Source organism: Merops nubicus, unplaced genomic scaffold, assembly GCF_000691845.1.
Source record: "Merops nubicus isolate BGI_N331 unplaced genomic scaffold, ASM69184v1 scaffold16739, whole genome shotgun sequence".
NCBI classification, from domain to species: domain Eukaryota; kingdom Metazoa; phylum Chordata; class Aves; order Coraciiformes; family Meropidae; genus Merops; species Merops nubicus.
The window spans coordinates 242,159-260,741 of NW_008629158.1; the positions used below are offsets into that span (position 1 = coordinate 242,159).

General features: G+C 45.8%; 1 protein-coding gene across 1 annotated transcript in view; it reads right to left on the reverse strand.

The window, feature by feature from the left end:
- SH3PXD2A (SH3 and PX domains 2A) overlaps nucleotides 1–18,583 on the reverse strand; it is a 176,028-nt gene that overhangs the window by 136,856 nt on the left and 20,589 nt on the right. Inside the window, exon 2 of the mRNA XM_008946908.1 lies at nucleotides 7,797–7,873. Coding sequence (XP_008945156.1) covers nucleotides 7,797–7,873 — 77 coding nt within the window. The remainder of the gene's footprint in view (nucleotides 1–7,796; nucleotides 7,874–18,583) is intronic.

Sequence of the window (18,583 nt, forward strand, 5' to 3'; positions counted from 1 at the left end):
TGGCTGTGTACAGAGCATTACTGTTTGCTGCACTAACACAGGATGAAACCTAACAGGTGGAAAACTCTAGTGCTTTAATCTGAATGAAGGATGCCCTGGTCCCCACTGCTATCCACTCAATCTTGCCTAAAAGCATAAGGAAGGTGTGAGCTCTCAGCCCTCACTCCTAGCACCCATAAACACGTGCATTCAGCTGGCAAATCAGGACTAGCACTGGGAAGCCAGGAACTGCTCAGGAATAGTAAGCGAAAGAGAAATGCCTCAGCCACACAGGTTAACGAGGACATAGACAACATTAAAGCATGTTTTATTCATCTGCATCTCAAGCAGGACTCAGGCTTACATAGAGAAACAATGCTGTCTAACCAGCAATGGATGTGGCTGAGATTTAGTGACAGCTCTATTACTAATGCCCTTCCCAGTTCGGGCAGGTTACTTAACCTCTTTCCATCCCAATTCAGCAGGGATATATCTTCAGTTACTCATTTACAATGCTGAGCAATAACACTTACCTAATCTGCAGAAAGATTACGAGGCTCAGATATTTAATATCTACAGTGTGTTTTGAAATCTCAGAGGGCTTGATCTTGTGTAGTCAATGGGGCAAGAGCAAGCACTGCAAATGATACGTATCATTACCAGAGAAACACAAATACCCAAGTCATACTTCTCGCAGGGGGTCCTGGACATCAGACACCTTCTCAAAGAGCCACCACTTCCCTAACAGGTCACAGGTGTTCACCCTTCCCAAAAAACAGGCTACAGATGTCAATACCTTGATGGAGCACAGAGTGGGTATTCAGTGATGGAGGAGCACAAATCCTACCAAGCTGCCATGGACGTTTGTGTTTCTAAACCTTTAGAAGCTTTAGAAAATCTGACTCCCCTGAATTAGTGGTCCCCTGTTTGGAAATCTCCAGGAGAACTGTGGTCCTGCCAGGCCAAAGGGGAGTAATTCAAGAGCATCTCTGTGACTCCAGGCTTTCACAGGCAGCAGATAAAAATCAGCCAAAGCCATTTCCACACCCAGCCATCCACCTTTCCACCCCACAGACATGGCAACCCTGGGGAGGGCAGGGTCTCAAGTGCTGCAATTTTCAGCCCAGTGCGTGGAGTTGCAATTAATCCACTGGGTAGCAACTTGCCACTCCATGTTTTTCAGAGAGCTCAGGTATAAGTCTGCAGCCAGTCAATTTTTACCTGTTTCAGAGAAGGAACAAAACCTTAAGAAGGGGTAAGAAATGCTAAGAAAGGGTAGAAAAGTGCAAACAAGGGTGTAAAACCAGGCAGAGGTGGTCTATTGATTTTGGACAGTAGCAGGGAGCAGCAACACTTTTTTGAGAAACAAACGTCTCTTCAGCAAACACACAACATCCACTCAGGAGCAAGCCAAGCCCAACACGATTCCAGGGAGCGAACAAAAAGTGCATTGAGGAGATGAGGGACACTGCTGTCACTCTGCAAGGGGAAAACGCAAGTTTCTGGCGTTTCCAACAAGACGGTTCCAGAGCAGAGCTGCAGCAGCCTGAAGAAAAGACTGCAGGGTCGAGGAAAGAAGAGTAAAGAAAAAGAGGAAAACAGATGGTGAAAGGATAGAAAGGACAGGGAAGTGACATTCTTCCTGGGACGTGGAAACCAGAGGTAAATACACACAGCTATAAACAGCAAGCATCCAGAAACAGCAAGGAATTTGCACAGGAAAGGTGAGAGATAAAAAGTGTGGGCAAGCAGAATTCAGCCTTGCACAACCCTCCAGCGTTGTCAGTACCAGCACGGTTCCTCGCCCGGCATGCCAAGGCGGACGTGCGCTGCTCGGGCCTCACGCGCTCCTCAGGAGATACACTTCTATGTGCTGTTTCGGCCTGTAACGATGTCTGCCTCGCCTATATTACAGGTTTCAGAGAGTCTTGCAGAGTGGATGATTTGAAAGGCTATTAGAACAGCTGTAGGGTCAGGCAGGGCGTGAGGAGGCAGCCCTTGGCGCTGGGGCCGGCTGGCTCTGTGCAGAGTGGCAGCGGGTGTGCAGGCAGGCACGTGGCTATAAAACCACGCAGGTCCCTCCAAGGATGCACCGAGTGCTGTGTGTTGCATTTATGCAGACATGTATAAAAAACAGATGCACAGACATGTATATTTAGAGGTACAGAGTGCGTGTGTAGGTGTGCGTGTACATACACACAGAATGATACCCACCCTGCTGCACTTTGTGTGTCTGAAATGGAGACTGGTCACACCTGTCTATCAACTTGTAGAATCGCTAGAGGAAGACCAGTGCCTTCAGGGGCTGCTCCGCCTACCCCACCACGTAGGCCTGGCTCTGGGTGGGGTGAATCACCCTCTGTCTCTCTCTGCAGCCCAATGAGGGAGTTCAGCTATATCGTTCTTGGATCCCTAATGTCCAATGGAGTTAAACCCAGCTCTTCACACGAATACACAGAGACAGCCAACAGTACCAGATGGATATGACTCCTTGACTTTTCATATTAAGTATCCTGTTCTCCATTGTTTATCATTTTAATTAATGTTAATCGTTAGTACCAGACATTTGGGAATGGCAATGAGTCCTGCAAGGGGGAAGGTGCAATTAAAGTAGCTAATTTCTCAGAACAGAGAAATAAACTGTTTCACCTACATGAAAATACTTTTCATTTCTGTTTAGTTGACAGCCTCAAGTAAGTTCAAGTTCGAACCCAAAGCACTGAAGCGTGGAGGTTGGATGGCAAACACTGAGTGTCAGACAGAGACATGGATGAAGAGTGCATGGTGGTGACTCAGACTGGAGAAAAAGTGAGGAGATGTAGGAATAAAGAAAGAACTGAGGGAAGGAGGAAAAGAGGGTGCAGAGTTTTGGAAGTAACTGGGGCATAGTTCTGGCATGGAAAGACCATAAAGCAGTGGAAAGCGAGGCTCTGCTCCAGTTGCTGAGGGGCACTGCACATGCATTACTGCACCTGGTCTAAGCACTTCAGGATTCTGAACTGTAGATTTAAAAATGTCAGATAAAGTTTGAAAGATTTTCACTTGAACTTTTTCATTCTTGACCAGGACTAACTATTATTCCATCTTCAATCAGCACTAACTTAGTTGTTCAATGGATAGAAACAGGAACGTCTGTGCGTCTGTCTTGACAAGTTCAAGGATTAAACCCTGAAAGGAAGGCAGGACTGAGAGATCAAGAGGGAGGTAATTACGGTTTTGAAGCGTGGTCTCTCTTACTGTGAACATTAATAAAAGAATGACTAATACTTCCTGGCGCTGATGTGACTTGCTCATCTAATTTTTATTTAGGTGATGTGCGCTTGGTCCTCAAGCCTCACAACAGAAAAGCCTGTAAGCTTCTACTTAAATCCACCTCCATCTGGGCCAGCACGAAGGCGTGTGACAAATTCAGGTAAGTGTTTATGACAATGGGACTTCACATCTTAAAAGCTTCCCTGCCTAAACACGCTTCCCTCAATTAGGACCAACACGCACAAAGACGCGAGTCTGCAGATGCTGGCCTGAGTCCTTCCAGAGGGCTGTGCAAGGAAAGAATGAACAACCAACCTGAGAGGTCCTTCTTGAACACAGGACGGTACATACTGGACGGCACACACCAGAGGTGTGTTTGGGAGATCAAAAGCTTAATAAATAAAACGCCTCTGGCAAGGTGAGGCTATGAAGTTGCTCTTTCTTTCGCATTGGCAAAAACTCTTAAGCAAATTAAGAAAACCAGGCTCAATGGGTCCAGAAGACCTTAAATCACACTAAACTAATTCCAAGCCTACAGTTCAGAGGGAAATGATCCAGAGATGCCAATTCCAGTGGGCAGCACACATTTACTGACAAAATGTAGTTTGTTTGGTAACCAGTAAGGACATCCAGACCCTGTGCTTTCATGTTTACAGATGAGAAAAATCCTGGAAATCTTCTCCTGTGTGTTCCACTCCTCTTTTTTTTCATTGCAACTTCAAAGTTTCTTGTGGCCCTAGCAAAAACATTGGCCTAATTACCTCTGTGATGGCATTTCTCTAACCTGGTACAATGCAATGAAGAATCACCTAGGAGCAAAGGGTCAGAGGGCTCATGCTGGAAGGTCCAGAGGGGTTATGCCCCTGATACAGAACACTCTGCAGATCTGCTTTTAATGCAAAGTATCCTCACAAACTCTCAGATGGCCTCTGCCTGTCACTGCTCCTGTGCCCAGTCCAGAAATTTCAACACACAAACAGTGTAAGTCAGACCTGCTTCTCAGCCATGCAAATCACCACACGCTGTCAGAGACAGCCTGCAAAAACAAAACAACAAATGGTCAAACATGTGCATGGCTCATTTGCCGGAGCCCAGCTGTGCTTTGTCTTTCCAGGGCAGGTGAAATGGATGCAGAACCCACATCTGGAAAAAAATTACCATGAACTTTGCATCTGAACCTGCTCCCCTCCTCTGCTTCCTCATACATTCCAGTGGACAAAAGTCTACTGTCTCATTTATTAAATTTATTGTCCTGTGCCGGATTTTCTTCATCAACTTCACTCACATAATTCCAGTATAACTTTTCAAAATTAAGTATGTTGTCTGCCTACCTATCTTAGGACTAGCATTGACCATAAGCTCTACACTTTTCTTTTATAGAAGCAGGACTGAACTTGTCAAAATGATGCTCCTGCTCTGCAGTTCCATACAATTCTCTAAAGAGTCAAAGCATCCAGTGGACAGGGTAAGAAATGCAAAAAACCAGCTAACATTTCCTAAGAGGAGGGCATGATCCCACTCTCACGTCACACAAATGCACCACTAGCTACCACAGAGTAGGAAACAGTAGTGAGTAATACTATTTTATCAGAAAAAAAAAAAAACAACCAACCAAAACAAAACAAAACCAAAACAAACAAACAAACAAAAAACCCAACCTCTTCCCTTTTTACACCAAGAGGGGTTTAACTGCATTTCACTTCAGCTTTCTAGAAGTTAGGATCAGAGCTAAGCAAGTCATTCACATTCCCTCTGTAGTTGCAGCTGGAGAGAGACATGGTGTCTGTTTCAGGCTGGTGAAGTGAGGCCACTCTAGTTCAGACTCAACACCTAATTTTCTGTTCCAGTTCACAGCTTTCTCTCATTACTGGTTAACTTCATATTGGGATGGAAATATTACAGTAAGGTTATAAAGGTCACGTTCCCAGAAACCTTGTAAGTGGTGACGTTCAGCAAAGGTGGCAAAAAAAGGCATTTCTGAGTTTTAAGCTTCTGCTAAGCACCAGAGATTAAATCCTGTCGTGCTGAAGGTAAGTAACAGAACTACCACTGACTTCACTGTACCAAATAGTTCTCTTTCTATGGGCTGTTTCTCTAAATTCTTTGTATCTTTGAAGTTCAGTGACTGGGCTTCATCATTATTTTCAGCCTTGCAAAATCTTTCATATCCTGGGCCGAGTTTGGAACAGCAATAACACAGGACAATCATTCTTTGAATAAATGCAAATTGGATGAACCAAAAACATTCCAAAGAAAAAATTAATTCTCATTGAAAGTGTAGACTTAGTAAGATTGGGAGAGGTATGAGTAGTAACTCTCAAGTCCCTCTGTTTATTTACACAGGTTGCCAACTTTGTGCTGTGCGATCTAGGAATGATTGGATCTGTCCTATGCCAGGCAGCGGCATGACCAATTACCATTTTCACTTACTCTCTGTAAATAGGAAAAAGCTGTAGCAGCAGGCAAAGGAATCCGCTCATAAGCAGATTTGATGACAAGCAGCACATCCTGCCTACTTCTACACTGTTTTTGAAGAGCGTGCACAAGCTTGCCTACCATCCACACTGGACACCATTTCACATCCAGGCATGGGTTTGGTGTCAAATGCAGGGGACACAAAAAAACAGCTTTACTTCTCAGCACTGGCCAAAGCACTCACCTCTCTGCAACTCAGATTATTCAGGCACAACCACAGTCATACACGCTGCAACAAGATACATCCCAGGGGATGGATGAGTTAGCTAGGGCCTTCTTTCCGTGAAGACCTGATATATCACGCAGAAAGACATGAAGAAGGATGTAGCCCTCTTGAAGCACTCACACTGACCTGAGATGTAATTTTTCAGTGACTACGAGCCTCACTCTCCAATGCCATCCAGATTTAAACATCTTCTACTGTGAAGTACAGACAGGAACTAAATACAACTTACAGTAAACTGCAAATGAAATAAGAAGACAATACATCAGGCACAGATGAGCCAGAGATCACTGGAAGCTGGGATAGTTTCCTGGAGAAGTCACTACAGGTTTGTCATACATGTTGTTGGACACCACAGTGGCTGCTGCTGGAGATAGGAAACACTAGGCTGGGGGAAACTGGGCTAACCCAGTACAGCTGGGTCTATGCTCATAAAAGCAGTGCCTATTAATAAACGGGTTAATTAAATAGCTTGGCTTAGGGAAGTATCCATCCATGTCTCCAAGATGGGCAGCAGCAGCAGCAGATCTGCCCTGTAACACCTGAACCAGAGTGAAACCATTCTATGACCCGAGCCAGACTTCTCCAGCAGAGCAAAAAGGCCCTGAAGAGGAGGGTGGCAATCACAGTGCCGTGGAGTCAGCGGATGTGCCGGCGGCCGACGCCCACAAGACACCCCTCAGCCGTGGGTGGCGGGGGGGCGCCGGCTGGCCCGGCTGGGTCAGGTCAGCTCTGTCTGGGGCGCAGACAAAGGGGTCCCAGAGATGCAGCTGCCCCCCGGCGCAAGTCACTGCGTTCTCCTCCGTGCATCTGCTGGGTGAACCCTGACGTCAGCCCTCACCGCTCATGTCGCTGGCAGTTCCTGTCTGAAGGAGGGCGGCTGGGGACGAAGTGAGACCCTACACATTTTAAAGAGAGCTGTTCAGCCGCTGGCGGGAAGACAGTGTGTTAATTGTCGCACAAGAAAGACTGATCTCATGAGATAAGACTTTAATCACAGCTTCCTCGCCCGGGGGTGCAGATGGCATAAGTTTCACTGCTCTCCACCCCCCAGTACGCCTCAGGCACTTTGGCGATCTGGTCTCAATTTTAGATGAGCAAATGTCTGACTGGAGAGGTTCTTGGGAATGTATTTTTTCTCCTCCACCTGCTCCTCTGGCTTTCTAAAAACGGAAAGAAAACCCCATGGGAAATAAGATAGGAAGTCTGGGATTTAAATTATGCACTGACGCACTCAATACCTCTACAGAAACTAGGTATCCTTTTTGCTTAGAACTGACTTTTATCAGAGGATTATCATCAAACTGTAATCTCTAAGCTAGAAAGGAAAGGTTAGGCGACTTAACCTTCTACACAACAAAGCCATGCTCTTATATCCTACAATAAATTTCCAAGCTTTCACTCATCAGGTGAAGTTCTCCTGGAAGCCACTGGTCTGCCCCAGTGCCACGCCAGCCAGCACTGCCCTTTGTGCAGCACTGGGGGACAGATAGGCAGGGAACAGAAGAAAACTCCATCTGAGCTGTGCCTCTCTGCCTCTTAAATGCCTGCATCCATCCAGGCTGATGTAGAAATAAAATCCACATTTAGGGCAGATGAGGCTTACAGCCTTTGCTGAGTACCTGGGGCATCAACCTGGTGCGTAATGTTCGCAGGGGAAAACGCTGTGAGGAAACTGGGAGCAAAGAGCGGCTGTTTTCACCTGCCCTCTTAGTCCTGGTGGAGTTTGGGAAGGACCATCCTTCCTTCTGATAGACCCAACACACATGAAGCTCTCGGCAGCACGGGGCCAGGAAAGCCCAGTGCTGGCGGTGGTGCTGAGTCCTCACACAGCAGGGCCGCCAGGCACCTCTCCGGGGGCTCTTACCCTGCAGTACTCGTCGATGGGCTTCAGCCTCTTCACAGCTACGTCTCGGACATGGCTCCTCCGGAACAGGATCTTGCCTGAGAAGGGAACAACAGGTGAAAGGGGAGGGTTAGGGGCATCGCTTGCCATGCGGAGTAGCGCAGCAGCACCCAGCAGAAAGGTCAGCAGGGGGGGTTTCAGCCCCAGCTCCAACCACGGCTGTCGGCAATGCCAGTGGCTGAGCTCTGCAACCCCGGTACGCTCCCAACGGAGGCGTCCCAGTGCTGCAGAGGTTCACGCAGCAGCAGCAGCGTTGTGTGACTGTGCTCCTCCATCTCTACAAGACAGACAGGATGGCACAGCTGGAGGAAGTGTGAGCAGCAGACCTGCTCCTGCCCTTGGAACAAACTGCTGCGGGGCAGTAACTATTAGGAGATCATGCATGGCACCTCTCGCAGATGGATGCTGATGGTCCTAAGTTTGCACAGGAGATGCAGCACAGAGCCAGCAACTACCACAGGCACAGCAGCTCTGTGAAACCCTGGCAACTGCCGCCAAAGTCCTGCTTTGTGTGACCCACCAAAAGGGGACCACAGCAACTCACAAGGCACAGGGAGCTCTTCTGATTTCATCCTGTAAATAATGACAAAACTTTTTGTTCCCTTTCCATTATTCTGGAATGGACCAACACAACGTTATGACTCACTTCTACTTTGGGGCTGCTATGGCACGTCAGTGCTGGCAGCACAGGGAGAGCTGCTGGGGTGGGATCCTGGCTCCATCTACACCCCATGCCTGCCTGCTCAGCTGCCTCCCACTGCGGATGCTCCTGCCCTTGCAGGCAGACAAACCATGAGCCAGCTCATGAGCAAATAAAAGGCTGTTGGTGACAGAGCCCTTATAAATTTACAGAAGGAAACCAAATAACAGAAGAAAAATAAACAAACTTTCTTTTTTTGAAAGCAAGAAAAATAATAACCTCAGTGTCTTTACTGGAAGACATTTCTGCAACCAGTTAAGATTAAATAAACGGCTGGGTTTTGTGTGAAACTGATTGTAACAAAGTTTATCAAAATAATCTAGGAGCTGAGTTACCCCACACACAAGCATGTCAGAGTTGGTGTATTTTTGGCTAGAGGGATTATATCTTCATATCCTTTTTTGGTGGTTTTCTTCCCTTTTCCTTTTGTGCTGTATTTCTTTTAATATAATGAGACAAGAATAAATTATATGTTCTCCTTGTGGTGGAATAAAACGGTATCTGCCAACGTTATTTAGTCCATGAAATGTCTACACAAAAAAAACACTGACATATATACCACCCCCTGTTCCAAACTTCTCTGCCAACAGGCAAGTAAGATATTCATCCATAGATCATGGGATAAGAAAAAGGACTAGGAAATGAAATCAGATCCAAAATCTGAATGTGTGGCTTTGATTTTGTCATGACTACACAAGCTGAGAGGTTAATGAAATGGCAGCATTCAACAGTCCAGTAGCAAAAGCTCTAAACCCTCCCAGACTCTGCCCCTTTTGGTTGTCTTTTCCTCCACAGCTGCTATCTGGAAGGTGTTAAAGCCTTTTGTCTCAGACAGGAGAAAGTAGTTTATCTTCATCCCCAATTCTGGCAGCAAAGCAGTTTGTCCTGTGAGGTGAAGCCATTTCCTAGCACCATAAATTTATCTCTGTGGGTTCCCCATGGTTAAGTCATTACAAAGCTGGTGCTGAGCAATCCCTGTAGGATGCAACAGCACGTGGTCACAGAGCACAGAGGAAATCCTCAGTAAGTGTCTGAGATCTTTGTCTGTGCAGTTTAGCCAAAGCCTGCTGGAGAAGGAAGGTGGCACTTTCATCTCCCTGCATCAACCAACTCTGGACACACCAAAATCTTGCTGCTTTTTTTCTTCTCAGTCCTGTAAATGGGGAGAACTCCCTGCATTTCCAAAACATTCCTTATTATTTCTGATAGCCTACAAGATCACAATGTACCTGTTTTTCCTAACTGCAGTAAGCCACTCTTGGAGGGGGAAAGGAGAATGGGAGTAGCTATAGACAAAAAAAATAGTTCCTTTCCCAGTGCTCCAGAAATGCTGGTGTGGAAGATCTTGATATTTCTTTGCAACTTTTATAAATATACTGCAAAGAGAGAGCAACGTTTTGGAAACATTCTCACTTTCTGGCTTTCCTGTTTTCAGTTCAAGCCACTAGTTGAAAGTCAAACCGGTGACCATATAAAAACATGAAGGAACCAAAGACTTAAACACATTAAAGATCTCCTATAAATGCAATTCAGCTTTCCTAAAAAGACAGTTTACAGGGAGGCCCAGTCTTCAAAGTAATCTAACAAATGAAAGACTCAAACATAAGAAACAAAATAAATATAATAAAGAATGTTATATTAAACACAGAGTACAAAAAAGACCCCAGGATATGATGAGTCTTAATTCAGCCCTTAAATGGACATGGAAAATACCACGATGACTGTGGTGTTAGGATGAAGCAAAGCCCAGAAGGTGCTTCCATTTTTATCCCTTCAGAAAAAAGTAAGATTTTTCCCTCTACTACTAGAAGTTGGAAAAGGCTCAGTGAGGACTGTGAGGAAGATCTGTAGCTGCCCAGTCCAGCATGGCATCCAAATAAATGAGATATGGAGACAGTTCAGCAGTTTCAAGCACCACGGAGTAGCAGCTATCAAAGAAAAACAAAAAAAACAAAAAAAAAAAAAAAAGAAAAACAAGAACACCCCATACGCACATCCAGTGCTGGTGGGCAGCAAGGAGGGACCACCTCACAAATCCTGGGGGTCCTCAGGCAGAAAAGTCTCATTGCCAGGGTTACTGAAGCCCCTCTAAGCAGGAACAACTTCCCAAATGCCCAGCTTCCCCTCTTCTCTGTGAAGACAATATTCTGAGAGAAGCTGGGCCAAAAGCCATCACAACCAGCCCCTAGGAAGCACTACATACCCAGTGTGAGTTACTACTGCTTTTTCAAGTTGCTCCATTTCTACTGGTCTTCCTTGGAAGGCAGATGTCCCATGGGACTAGAAAAGGAAAGTAACCCCAAAGACCCATGCTCTACACTCTGCACACTCTCTACGCACTGGACACAGACTCATTAATGGAAAGCTTTGGCTTATGAGGTATTTGGGGTCACCATAAAGGAAGAAGAAGCAAGCAGACAGCCGAGCCAGTGAGAAGCCCTCAGGACAGCAGTGGAAAGGAAAATTTCACACAGTACTAATGTGAAGCAAGGAAGTCCCAGCATGGCCAGTAAACGCAGAACAGCCCAGGCAATTTCCTTGCGAGGGTGGAGCAGCAGTTTATGTGCCACTTGGCTTTTCCTCTGGGTTTTTTCCACACCTCGAAGAAGGGGATCTACTTCTACCCAAGTACATACAGTGCTGCTTCCTCTCGCCTGAGTTTTACTGCAGCTCTGTTAAGCCTCCTCGGGCACTACACCACCATTTTACAGAAGGATGAGAAGCTTTTAAACCATGCTGTAGCCCAGCTGGGAAGTGAGTGGGAAGTCTGCCTCGGACTCAGATGGGAAGCTATAGGCAATGTGGGACAGTGCTGCCTCATGCAAATATTTCATTCACTGATGTGCCAGGTTCGGAGCAGGCCAAGAGAGGTCTGGCACATGTAAGGAACAACTCCAAGGACTACAGCACTGGCAAAGAAAGATATAGGGAAGACACAGGGCTCCAGCCCTGCTGCCAATGCAGGATAACAACATTTATTTTTATCCTTTTTTCTTTAAAGAAAATATTATTCCTAGGAAATTAATGTGGATAAGAGGCAAAGTATCAGGTTTAGCACTGCAGAGGCATCTTAAGTTATTCCTTCGTCTCTCTGTATATATATATATAGATATAGTCTTTAATTCTGTGACCACACACCTCTTCTTCCACAAGACCTCCGTTTGCTCCTGTGTACACAGCGGGTGCACAAAGTGGGAGGAATAAAGCTATGCAGGAGACTGACTATCTGGCAGCTGCTGATTCTGCAAGCTTAAAGGTAACCTCTGCATATCACTGTATTCCTGCATAACCTTATATTTAGAGTAGCACAGATCTTAACAAGTGTCACAGCCTCCAAGAACAAACAGGCTTAAAAGCATCCCAGCACTCTGGCCCTCCCATTAGCTCACAGGTCTGTGCTGGGCACATCAGAAGGTTCCAAAACCTAATGCTTTGTAATGGTCAAGGATGCGGTTCGTGCAGGGAGGAAGCTCAGCTCCTGGTGGGCTTAGTGACACTGCAGAGCACAGCCTGGAGGCAGGACAGCACTGGGCATCACTATGCATAGAAACACTAGAAGACCCCGAGGGGATGCCTAGCCAGCAGAATCCAGTCTTTCCTCTTTATACATTATAGCTTATATCTTCATATCTTATAGAACCCCTATAATCACAGCAGCTACTGCCCTGGACTGGTGATTTGCAAGCTCTAAGACAGCCTCTAAACAAATCTCCTAATCAAACCTTTTACTGTCAAGGAAAGGTGCTGCATATCTAGGCCTCAAGACCTTCTAAAGACGTCTTCATGATCTTCCCACCACTGTGCCAGTGGCTCAGTCCTGATGATGCCAGCTTTGATGCTCTTTGGAGGCAGACAGTGAGTGGGAGCTGCAGCAGGGGCAACAGGGAGGCAGGAAAATTGCTGTTTAGCTCCCTTCCAAATCTACCAGAGAACAGACCCACCTCTTGGTCTTGATCTCTGACAGCTGAGCTTGAGTGTCATTTCAATGGATGGCTAGATGATGAGCTGCTCTAAGTATACCAGTTGTTTCATGTAAGGAGCATCTGGCAGAAGTTGGGAAGAGCCCAAGCCCACTGTCAAAGCGATGATGGACAAATGCATGTTCAGATTTAATCTTCTGACACTTCAGAGGGCTGTACATGAAGCAAGCCATATGATATATATTCAACAGTGGACAGCCTGAAGACTAATGGATGCATTAAAAATACCATAATGTCTCACGTGATTTATGTTTAAAAGAGACATTGCTGCCTCTGACTACAGAAGCTCCAGGAGGCTCTGTCAGTCAGCTGTCTCTTCAGAGCAGGGAAGAGCTCCTATTTCTGCCTCTGCATGTTGTTTATGTTATTTGTGCTGCTGGTTCTCTCCCCTTTTTACCCAAGAACCAGGTCTGTATATATATTGCCACACAGTGTGCTCAACCTAAGATCAACTTCTCAGAGGCAGAACCTGCTTTATGAGATGAGGTCAGACTCTTTTTGCAGTTACACTGGGGTTGCATCAGTAAAAAAAAGAGTAAAGAATTTAGCCCTCATGCAGTCACAGGTTCTCCTTTTGGGCTAAGCAGCTTCCTCTGGTGTAACTAAAACGATTTTCCTGCTCAAGTATTTTTATGAAGGCTTCTAATCCTTACATATAACTGCTGTTATGATTATTTTTATACAGTGAAGAAGCACAGATGTGCAATCAGATATGACACAAATTCCCCTCAATCCATTTAAGCTGTGACCTCCAAACCTCAGGGGCCTACCTGAAAATTTCAGGCACCTGTCACACAATGTAACTATATTTAAATAGAGCATTTAAATATGCACTGCCACTTTGCCATGTAAAATAGATAATTCAACAGCACAACACTACAGGATAGAACAATTTCATATTTCTCAGGGAAGTACATGTGATTGTCAACCAGACAGCAATCTGAAAGCAGCCAAAAAAAGAGGTGTGTTCCTTACAAAATAATGCCTTACTTTTAGATGGGGATCCTCATTTCCATGGATTGTTTCATCCATGATTTCCTGGAGGCAGAAAGCCAGTGCCAGGGTCCTAACACTGGTCGCATTTGCTTCTGACAAAGAAAGGGGAGGGAAATGATTCATAGTGTTTCCATTGGTGGGAGGGGGAAAGACTTTTTTTAATAAGTAGGAACTCATGACAGAGTCAGAACTGTTGGCTGAACTTGGCTGCCAAAGAGCCTCAGTTGATAAAGGCCCTTGCTAATCAGCTGGAATTACTATGCAAGGTGACAAGAGGTGATGGAGACAGACAGGGAAGCCAGGAAAGCCAACACAAGCAATAATAATATTGCCCTGAGATACAGGGGAAGGTGGGGAGGGTGTCCTGCACGTGGATCCTGTTTTTAACGTGCATAAGCTATAACATTAAAGAAAATCACCAAGAAGCCATAAAGCATGTGAAATAACATGGCTTGTATGAAGAATACCAGAAGAAAGAGAAATTTTTCTCCATTAGAAGTGATAAGCAGAATATGCCTTCATGTGAATAATTCCACAAGAAAACCAAAGACAGGCAAGAAGCAAGGCTGGATTCTCCACCAGCAAAGAGCTCCTACCTCTGAACCTGACTGCTCTCTGCTGTCTGTAGGGGTAGCTACTATCCTCCAAGGACAACAGCATCAGCTCTAGAACAGCTTTACTAGTACAGATTTTGGGAATTCAAGCCACACACAGCTGGAAGAAGGAGAAAAGCCATGACCACTGATGCTGAAATTCAGGAATGACAGATGGTGGCCACGGGGTGCAAATCTCAAGCTAACAGCTCTGTTACTGTTTGTGCAGTGTTTTGCGTAAGGCAAGAGCTACTTCATGTTACTCTATGTCCTGCTGCTATCACCCAAACAACCCATGGCTCCTGTAAACTCCTCTTCAGCTGCCCCAGCTGCAAATCTCCCACCTCTCCAAAACAAGGCAGGAATGATGGTGCAGGCAAATTGTACAGTTTGGTTTGGAATGGCAAAAGTGCTGCAAAATTATCCTCTCAATTTTCTTACTGCAGCGTGGCTCTCTTCTGCATTTGTTTGCATGCACCAGAAAACCTGAAGAGACCCATCACCTTGCTTAAATCAACTCTACCACCAGAGCACATCAAAGTAAAGCATCTACCCCACATAAGAGGATCTCAGTGTGAGCACAAGATCTCCGAGCCCTTAAAACTGAACTTCCCAGTCTGTGCATGGTTGCAAAACTTTGGAAGTATTGATTCAGTGAGTGCAGTCTTTGATTTCTACAGTGAAACCGGTGCCTCCTTGCACTACACAGCTCAGCTTCCCCAAGGTGGAAAGTGAATTCATTTGTAATTAGTGGTTGCAAGTGCTACCTTAGCCTGCAAGTAGCCAACTGCTTTAAATTGCAGAAAGCAGTCAGTTTGTCTGAGGGAGGAGGAGGGTATTTATGCCTGCAGCCAGCAACTGGAACACCCTCACCCAGAGGAACCAACCTGATGATAATTCTGGATCCCACAGAGATGAGGAGCCAGAAGAAGGTCACATTTTCAAAACATCCAGGAAACACTGCCTTAGGAAACAGCACAGCTTCCTCACACAGAGGATGCAGAGGAGTGTCCCCCTCTTTGCATACAGTGTTTGCTACGCTGGGAGCAAAACAGAGAAAAACAGGAAAGCTTATGCAGATCCAAAGCATCACCCTTGCCAATGAATACTTCTCCTCTAAGATCTACATGCTTACACATCCACGGCACCCTGCATTTTGTTGAACATCCTCCAAAAAGATCCATTTCCAAGTTTGCAGGATCAAGTCATCTAACATTTGGAAACGTCAGGGCTTAATAACAAACATGCTTGAACATGCTTGTACCATCCACGCTACTCCAGCTCCTGACCCCGGAGTGGGAAAAGGCAAGAGCCTCCCAAATGCCTCTGCACTATCTTAACCATGAAAAGCACTCTTCCCAAACAGCAAGACCATGCCCCTATAGCTACACTAACTAAACTCTTCCCCTGCTCTTTCCAAAAACACATCAAATATCCTCTTGCTCACTGGGGTCTGTTGAAGTCAGTAGGAGTCTTCCTACTCACATGCAGTGGTATGGACCCTCAGGGAAGGACCATATGGTCTCACCTCAATCTTTTAAAGCAGAGCCTCTCAACAAATTGAGCCTATTAAAACACCTACACTGTCTTATAAGCTCTTATGAGACTTGTCGTTGATGCACACACCGGTGTGACGCTCAGCCCGAGACACTACCTCACAGGCACTGGGTCGGCGCCAGCCTCACCAACAGGGAGCCTTTGAGCTACATGCACTGGGGTTGAAGACCTTGCAGCAAGGTCATTGGAGGGAGATGGATTTGCACCACACCCTTGCCAAACTACATTGGAAAAGTGCAGTAAGGTCCTAGCCACATCCTTTGGTGTGACAGGCAATAACACTTCTTGGGAGACTCCACCCTAAGCTGGTTGACAACTCAAGCTGTGAATAAAATAATATTTGCACTCATACCACATAGACCAAAGTTATTACTGCTAGGAGGTAGGTCATACAAGAACACGGTGCTCCAGCATATACTCTTACAGGAACATTGCAGATAGAAATTGAGGGGTAGGGATGCGAAGGTGGCTTCACATGGTCACAAAATGAGCACACGCTAATGACAGCAATAAAGCAAGTTCCTAGATCCCTCTGCTGATCGCCTGCAAAATGAAAATATCTACCTTGGCATCTAGGGCTAGAAAATCCTTCTGTTCAAACAGTTATTCTGTTTGTATCAAATCCTCGATTTCTGCCACAAATGAGGCGAAATTCTCTCCCGTGGAAGATCTTGATAACGTCAGCTGCTAGATATACATCCCGCACTACAGGAGGTGAAATTCAGCAGATTGGCAGGGACAGTGCTCCTCAGAGAACTTGTATTTGGAAGGCACCAATTAACACAGAAATTAAACAAACAATGTGGTGGCAAATGTAACTAGGTGCCTGTGCTTGTCACAGGCTGGAACTCACGAGCTAGAGTTTCAGAGTGCAGTAGTCACAAATGAAATCCCCTGTGCTTTGCAAAACAGAGCACTGTTCTCTTTTTCCAAATGGAAGTAGTCTCCTAGAGTTCTCCAAGTGAAACCTCTGACTAGTTTTAAGCTGAATTTTCAGTGGGGCACAGCAGCAAGCCATTGAACAACCAGACCAAAGCTGGCTGGCCTCCGAGTCAGGAAGCTTATTTGAGGAGGAGCTTGGTCTGAGCAGACCAAGACACCATCTCAAACCACAGGTATCATTCTCTGGTTCCAGACACATCTTTTTACTATGTCTTACCTTTTTGCGTGTCATTAAGACAATCTCTGGTAGGAATTTCCCCTCTGCCTACTCTGATACCAGATAAAGGTACTGCTGATTTCAAAATCTCATGAGTGTGCACTTTAAGGCACGGATGGCTGATTTCCTTGTGTTACAGGAGACGAGAGACGGGCACTTCTATTTCCAGCATGTGGGTGTCGGATTGGTGCAGTCACATTTGCATCTCTCTACACTGACTCCAAAGCCAGACCTGCACCCCTTCCCCTGCCTCCTCAGAGCTTGCAACGATCCAGCTGGGACGTGTGATCTGGGCACACTGCATGACAAAATGGGTGTCATTTGAGTCAGGTCTGTGGCCAGGCCACCCAGCAGCATCTCCTCTTCAACTCTTGACCTTGAAGCCACTCCTATTTTCCCTTCCCAGCTGATGGATGCATGGCTAACCTACTCCTTTGGTAGGCAGTGGACAGAGTGATCCACGTATACACATGTAACCCCGCACCAACACAAGCCAATGTCCAGGCACTTGCCCTCCAAGGGACAGCAAAGCTCACTCAGATTGCTCCACCACAGCTACACTACGAAGAGCACTGACACCAGCAGTTAGCACGGCTCAGCTGAAGCACAGGAACAAGGAAACGATTTTATAATGACCTAGTAGATAACCAGCCTCCTTCACACCCAGCTCCTCCAAGTGTGAGCACTTCAGCCATTTCATGTTCAAGATGCTTAATCCAAACTATTGTCACATGAGACTTGGCACCAGCAGTGCCTGATGACACCAGAAGACAGATGAGGACAATCTCCCTGAAAAAGTTCTTCTCAGTTCCTCCATGTGGAAGTAAAAGCAGCTTAAGTGTGTGAGAGCACTCCAGAGGACAGAGTTGCTGCCCTGGAGCTCAGGGTGGAGGGTGCTGGGCATCGCCAGCTTTCCAGGGCCTTCTCCTGGATTCAGCAAGGTGCCTATGTCTGGTCAAAGGAGGAAACAACACTGTCAGATGTTTATCTGTTAGCTCTGCCTATTGCAAAATAAAAACCCTCCTTCAGGGATTAATGTTCTAAGCAATTACTTGCCCCACGAAAGGAAAAGTGCCTTCAGCCAAGGTAAGGTCAGCAAGACCCTAGGACTAGGCTTTCATTTCTCTTTCATAGTTAATATGGTCTCTTCATTTCCCAGGGAGAAGAAAGAAAAAGGTGGACTGGAAATGAATGCTTTGTTATTTTTTATTTTTAATAGGGATCACTGGGCCAGCAACATAAGAACATGAAAATAACCCCAACTTTATTGCTAAATGAAGGAAAAAATAGTAACACGAATAGGCACAGAAATATTAATTGGGACTGTGAGCTGGTAATTACCCTTTCAGGCCCTGATTAATTGCATTAGAAGCCACAGAGACACTGAGCAGCCAAACAGGACTGACTGCTAACAAAATCCACACCACCAAACAAACTGGTCTTTCTCTCTCTGTGCCACCACACAGGAATGGCAGCTCCCCAAATGCTGTTTGCCTTTGTATCCTGGTGTACAGTGCTACGCAGGGCTGGCCAGGGGTATAAAGTCCCACTGTTGGGTACCTCAGATAACCCCTCTGAGGTGGTCCAGCTTGCAGACTTGTGGGCTCCAAACAGAGGGTCATGAATGGACAGATGCCATCTCCTCCACTTCTAGACAGAGAATCACCATCTATGTGTTTAGTTGCTACAATTCAAGAATCAGCCTCACTGGTAACTGTAACACAACAAAAAAGGGACAGAAGATTTATTCCACTGTTACAGCA